General features: G+C 45.6%; 1 protein-coding gene across 1 annotated transcript; it reads right to left on the reverse strand.

Annotated features, from left to right (window-relative positions):
• Positions 1–260: 260 nt before the first annotated feature.
• On the reverse strand, positions 261–962 carry LOC146806052 (homeobox protein CDX-1-like). The gene has a single exon (XM_085623845.1). The coding sequence runs from the start codon at positions 960–962 to the stop codon at positions 261–263; it is 702 nt and encodes a 233-aa protein (XP_085479971.1).
• Positions 963–7460: the final 6498 nt, after the last annotated feature.

Raw genomic sequence — 7460 nt, forward strand, 5'->3', positions numbered from 1 at the left:
CGGTTACATTACACAACGACACATTTTTTCTTTGATTACAATAAACCGGTTCGGTTATATGGCAGGATAATATGGCATCTGTCACCTCATTAAAGAGCATGCTAATCTTCCATTTACATTGGTTTGGTCGTCGTGTAATGTATCCACCTCCATGCAAAGCTTCTTTGACCCCATGCGCCAAAGGAAGCTAGGTAAGATCCATCGTAAGCCATCACCTCCTGTGAAGTGCCCAGGGTCCACCCACGACCTCGGCGCGACGCTCAACAGAGAAGAGAATCTGTTAGTAAAAGCGGCCTCTGCTCACCTGATGCAGCGGGCTCCGCAGTTTTCCTCATCCACATGTAGGGATGCGGCCTAGGGGTACTGGCTGAGATAGGCACCGCATTCCCAGTGTCCACCATGGGCAGGAGATCGGTGCCTGCAGGGTATATGGAGCTGTACTCGTGCGAGCCGTAGGGGATGTGCCCGGGCTTCAGCGCAGACACCAGGCTAGGCATTCCTGTCCCGTAGGCGCTCCAGTCCTCCCTTGGGAGTCCGTAGTTTGGGCACCAGCCCCCCGAAGAGTGGCTGTGCTCCTCCACCTGCGTTGCAGGGTGGTGGTATCCTGCATATTCGGGGTAGGGTTGGGTGGGCGCAAAGTTTTGGCTGGGCAGACTTTTGGTGGTGGAGCTGACAGAGCCTGGAAACACGTCGCTCTCCTTGTCCCCAAAGTAGCTCACGTAGTGTGTTAGGGACTTCCTCGGAGGTCCTGCTGCTCCTAGGACATCCTGGGTAGTGGCTGGTGCGTGCCCTCTGGTCACTTTATCTGCTGCTTCTGCCCATGGCAGAGAAATAGTGCCCTCCCTGCACTGCCTAGAACTTGCAGGAGCCTCTGGAAGTGTCACCAAGCGCTGCTGCTTGTGCGAATGGTCCACGCAGGCCCTGTCTGACGTCAGGCCTCGCCTTTGCCTGCCCCAAGACATTTGCATTCAAAAGAAGTGCTGAGGCCCTGGCCAGCCCACCCCGCTGACTTCAGAACAAGCCCCCAGACCTCCGCTAAGCGATACAGTTGTTGTAGGACCACATTTCTAATTGTACGCCTTTACACAAATATGCATTGAATTGTATATCTGCGATCTGCTCTCGAACATCCTTTTGAAACATATCATGTTTGAAACAGTAAACACAGCTACATTTCGTAAAGCACAACGTAAAGTCCGTGAGCAGTTATAGAATTATTAACAATGTAAATGTTTAGAGGTTGCCATGAAATTCTTTAATAGTAAGATCAGATCATATTTTTCTATTACGCATATTTTGTGATTGAAAGTCTTTTGGGAGTTACGTGTATCAAGCTAATTTAGGGGATATTTGAGCGCACGTTCTTTATACATACATTTTAATGAAAAAATGTTTTATCACAAAAACACAACATATGTTGATGTTTTCCTAACTGTACAAAGACAACATCGAGTTCGCAATGAGAGCCTAGTAAATCGAGTGGATAAAATAATTATAGACTTGCAGTGTAAAACGGGAGTGCTGGCGAATGGTAGACATTCCTGTTTGCGTTTTACTGTTCTTTGGAGTAGGTGGCTGGAAAAGCTGCTGTTTTTTTCTGGAGTTGGTGGGGCCTGAGTCATGGGCAGTTTGTAAATGGGTGGTGTTAAAAAAGATGTACGAGTTGTAATCAGCTTCTTTCCTTGTTAGAGGTGTGCCTTCTCGGGCTAACGCTGTGCACTTTGACACCTATCTGTGTCACACGTTCCCTCTACTTTCAGTAGACGCCTGGCTGTTCACATGGCAGGATAGGCCAGGTTACTTATAAAAACAAGCATTGACCGCGCGGCATTTGCGTTTTACTGTTCTTTGGAGTAGGTGGCTGGAAAAGCTGCTGTTTTTTTCTGGAGTCGGTAGGGCCCGAGTCATGGGCAATTTGTAAATGGGTGGTGTTAAAAAAGATGTACGAGCTGTAATCAGCTTCTTTCCTTCCTTCTCGGGCTAGCGCTGTGCACTTTGACACCTATCTGTGTCACATGTTCCCTCTACTTTCAGTAGACGCCTGGCTGTTCACATGGCGGGATAGGCCAGGTTACATATAAAAACAGGCATTGGCCTCGCGGCAGTAAAAGTAACGCAGCGCGGCCGTAAAAGCGAAAGTGATCGCGATCGCTCTGAAAGCGAAAGTGATCGCGATGACGCACTAAAGCACGAGTTTTCAAAGTGCTGCTGATGGCTAGCATTTCGTGCGTGCACACTCGCGTGAACGCAAGCGCTAGGCCAGCCAGCAGCACTTTGAAAACTCACCTCCAAAATGTCTCTCCGAGCTTGCGCATGTGCTGGGCTCAGCGAGACCTAAAAACTGCATAGGGTGAGATGATATGCCGAGAAACGCAAGCTTCGCACATTGTATCATGTGTCAGGAAAGATGAAGACTGCCACCAACATGGCACTGTGTTTCTAACATGATGCATTACCACAAACATGCCACAGTGGGTAGTGTGTGCATTATTTTAAGAACAGCAGGGGTAATTCAAATGAACTTTTGGACAAAATGGGGCAAGGTACACGCCTGTCTCCCTTCCAAAACACTTGCCCCCTCTCCCACACTCCCTAAAATATTCAAGCCTCCACAATGAAATCGCTGTGAGCACTAACACAGTATTGATGTAAAATCTAAAAAGTAAAGATATATTTTCAGTTGAAAAACAAAAAACAGATGAGAAAAAATCCAAGAAAACATTTTAAAAGCGTTCCAAACAGGGCTAACTAAAAATGAAAACAAAGAACATTGTCTTAAATGTTTTCACATGACACAAGTCCCCTTATTGTACGAACCGTGGATATCTGTAACATGTATACAATTATATTCATATAATGAATATAGCCCATGCACAAACAGCCCATGTACAAATCATATGTATTAAAGGAAAAAAGTGATTTTGCATAAGCGTGTACGTACGCATAAACACTGTAAATATGACCGTTAGCGTATGTAAATATATACATGGGTGATTGGATACAAGCATTTATCTATGAGAATAATATCTGTAGACATCTAAATACACATGCTTCACTGTTACTCGATAGAAAGAGGACAATGTACCTTATTATGCAAAAAAACGTTTATTTAGCATTAATTACAAGTAAGCTTTAGAAGAATACGTTTTACATAACTATTACGAAACGTATTAGTGTGTACGCACAAATATACCCGGGTGTTTTACTAAATGTGGAGGAAAAGGTGGCTGTACATTTCCGTCCATCAATTTTTTCTTTGGCATATGTCGCCCTCAGTGGGAAGGGTATGCCCAGACGTGGGTCCCGTGCTCACGACACCACTGGATTCAAGCTAGCCTGGCTGATGAAGGGTGATGCTGGAAGGCTTGTTTCCGGTCCAGGGAGGACCTGGCTTGGCAGTTCGGGCTGGACTGTTCCCACAAGGAACCGGGTAAAGACTGATTTGCATATGGCTGGGTCTAAACTGGGGTGGTGTGGTGAGCAAAAGAATGATGGATTTAACCCAGATCCTTGTGACTGGGGGTGAATGCTTGCATTGTCCAGCATTCCTTCCATCAATTGTTTCTTTTGCGTACATTTAACGCGGGACACCATCCTTGATGAAATGTAGTGCATTTTTCTAGTGCACAAACTTGCACTTTTACAGCACATTTTACATTAGTGAATCGACACGGCATCACTGCGCAGCCTATGTCGTGTGTGGACGTGTCGGGGCGCATTAATTGCACAGGGTCTCTGCTGGACCAGGCCTCCAAGCTGGTACAGCATGTCGGGTCTTGAACCCCTTCATGCTTAACCTTCCCAGGTCCTTTAAGCCTTGCCCCAAGCAGAGAGCAAACAGAGGCCACAGTGCTTCAAATTCAAAACAAAGGCTCAGGGACTGGCCGCAGACTGGAGACAGGTGGCCTTGCGTGTTTTTTAACATAGAAACTGTACTATGACTGCAAATTTATTACACAGACGGACACAGAAAAAAAAATCACAAATCCGTGTACATTCACGATATTATTAAACATGCCCGTGTAACGTGTTCGGGAAAAATAGATAAAGCGCATAACTCCCGTTTGAGGAGGGAAGAGAGGCGATCACACACTGTTCTGTGTGATGGCCAACTAAAATGTTCTCAGAGTGAAATCGCTGGAAAGAGAACGAAACACACAAAGGAGGGACTTTGACAGAAATGCACCGATAAGATCCCAGCATTTGTGAATGCCACAGATAGTAACCAATGGCATTGGTGGGTTTTCCAAACCCCACAGAACAGATATAACAGGTCAATCAAGCTTGACCGAAAAAGAATGAGGAGCACAGTGGCCATTCAGCATCCTTGGGCACTCTTGCAAAGCTGGTCATTACTGGGAGTCACCAGGGTCTGCCACACAAACACCTCTCATTCTACACCAGCAAAAGGTTGGAGTAAGTATGTTCGCAAGATGTTAAAAATAGGGATCACCCCAAACTTTAGTGGGGGTACAGGTAATCGAAGATAAACAGGGACTTGATTCTGCACCCTGTTTTTGTGAATTAAGCCAATGGTTTGATGGAGGAGGTGTGGGGGGGAAATCTCTGGGGGAGGGATCACAATACACAAAACAGAAAATAGCATGAATGGCGTAGCTACGCATACACATGTATTTTTGACGGTATCTATGTATGTCTCTGGCATCCGTAGAGTGCCAACCTAACCCAAAGACAGCAGAGCGCTGGACGGGGTCAAAGAAAGCATTAACTCCACAAGTGGCAGAAGAGGACTCTGGGTTGTGGATGCTTAAAGTAGTGCAATGTGGAGCTCTTTCAAGAGGTAAGTCTTCAATTCTTTCCTAAATTGGAGCAGTATTAGAGCAGACCTGATGGAGACGAGATGCTTATCCAGATCCTCAGTGCTTCCATGGACACCTGCTATCCAGCACATGAGATCACCCGCTCCCTGATCTTCCTCTTCCATCCTTTGCGCTCTCTTATCCCCTTCCTTTCCATCCTCCCTCATTTCTCCTCTCACCTCTCCTAGACTACCCTTCCTTCTCCTCTCCTCTCTTCTCCTGTCCTCACCACTCCTTGCTTCTCTCCCACTTTTTGCCTCTCGTTTCCTATCCTCTTCTCTTCCAACCTTCCCTTCCAGCCTCTTCTCTCATCTACTGAAATTTCCTCTATTGTTCTCTCATCTCCTGTCTCCATCCCATCCCTTTAATGTCATCCTCTCACCGCTCCCTTCCTACGCTATCCTCTCCTCTCCCCACTCCCATTCTGTCCCATGCATCCCCACTAATCCTCCTCTCCCATCTTTTCCCTATCTGATTCTCCCCTCACATCTACTGCACTCTTCTCCGATCCCTGCCTATCTCCCCTCTCATCCTCTTTCCCGGATTTACAAGCAGAGTGAGTAATCTTGGAATGCCATTTGACATTTTCAAGGGGTATATGTCATTTTTCTGTAATTCTGCTGTTCTCTTCCTTTCATTTTCCACCATGCCCATTCTAAGAACTTCTCAGCACTATACAATGACTGATAATCTACTTGTAGGGAGCAGCGTGTCAAAATCATGATATGAAAACCTTCATTATTATAGATGATTAAAAGCTTCTATGTTAATTTTGAAACACTAACAATTGCAGCAAGTGCCCTGAAGGGAAACATCTATTACAACATAGGCATTACATAGTAGTGCCTTTACAACACAGTCAGTACCACAAATGCAATGCTACCACAAGTTGCATTACAAAGCAAGTCATTACAACAGCTTGCTTTAGGGAATGCAGTGATGGACTGGTGTTGGATTTTAAGTCCAAAACTTCCCTACTAATGCACCAACTGGAGTTGGAATAGTATTCTAAACTGTTCCAAAGTCCAGCGCTTCCCTAAAGCAAATCGTTGTAATGACTTGAATTGTAATGGAACTCGTGGTAATGACACAGCCGTAGTATTGACTGCATTGTTAAGCCACTCGTAGTGTTGGCATGTGTGGTAACATGCTATTCGCCCTCAAGCACCAAAGAGATAGTTTCAGCTGTAAGTCTCTGCAACTCAGAATTAATTAATCACCCCGAAATAAGTTTTAAGTATATTATGCAAATGCAATGGTTTTGTCGTCAACCATTCTGTTCCCAAATATCAGCTTTTAAATGTATGCACATCATTTCAAATTTACCAAACAAAAACGTAAATTTATGAAAATATCTCACTGGTAAATCCATTAATTCAATACCCAAACTGAGGTTGCCATTGTCATCAAGTAATCATATGAACCACTGTGTCACATTGTCTGACTCTGCTTCATGTGCCCATGTACCACAAACACATTCCCAAAGATACACATTAAATGACAGTGGTAGTCACCAAACAACTAGGATGTCCACTTTTTGCCACAATACCCATCAGAAGCAATACATGCACACCATATGCCAGAAATTGCCTCTACTTAACCTGGGAGAAGGATAATGACAATTACAGGGTGACCCAACTAACGTGGGTGAGACACTGTTCGAGAGGACAGAGCAATCCAATAGTTTGGTAGAAATATTCTCATGGAATGTAGTCGACATAAAACAAAAGAGGGGCAATTTAAATTGGAAAAGACATGAAATAAAATATGACATCCTGTTCATTCAAGAAACATGGGAAACTGACCAATTATACATTGAGGGATATATTCACAAGAATGTGTGATATCTACCACAAGAGTAGTGTAACGTAACTTTCAATATCGCAGTCCATCGCGGGAAAATAACCCAGTGTCAACGTGGAATTCACAACACGGCGGTACCATGCGATAGCCGCCAGATAACGCATCAAATCAGCATCAAAATCAACGCCACGCCGCAAAAATGCGAAACGTAAATGCGAAAAATCATGCAATGAGGCCAATCGCGGTACACAAATCAGCAAAGACCAGCCACAGGCCTGCAAACCGCCCACGTCTGGTGGGAAAAAGCACCATAAAAGCAAGAAAAAAAAGCCAAAAAACAATTCAAACTGCTTAGCAACATGGATGCACCCAGACTGAGTGCAGAGGACAAGCCGAACACCACAAGCCTCACAGAGGACCAGCCAGGAACCCCTCGTTCGTGGAAGGGCAAGGACAAGAGGAAGAGGAAGACGGGGTTCAGTGCGCAGGAAGACCGGATCCTCATCACGGAGGTGACTGAACACCAACAACAACTGTTCGGCACCTTCACTGTGGCACTGGCAACCCAAACCGAAATATGGCAAGCCATCGTTACCAACGTCAATGCAGTCGTAGTGTCGAGGAGGTCACTGGAGGAGGTCAAGAGGCGCTGGCATGATCTGAAAAGGCAGACCAAACATAAGATCATCGCCAACAGGGAGGCAGCAACAGCGACTGGAGGTGGGCCTCCTTCGACACAGGAGGAGCTGGATGAGCTGGCGCAAATGGTGGCCACAGTCAGCAGTGAGGAGACGGTGGCAGGATTGGGGGGCCTGGACACAGCACGATACGACCTGA

This window comes from Triturus cristatus, chromosome 8 (genome assembly GCF_964204655.1).
Source record: "Triturus cristatus chromosome 8, aTriCri1.1, whole genome shotgun sequence".
Lineage (NCBI taxonomy): Eukaryota > Metazoa > Chordata > Amphibia > Caudata > Salamandridae > Triturus > Triturus cristatus.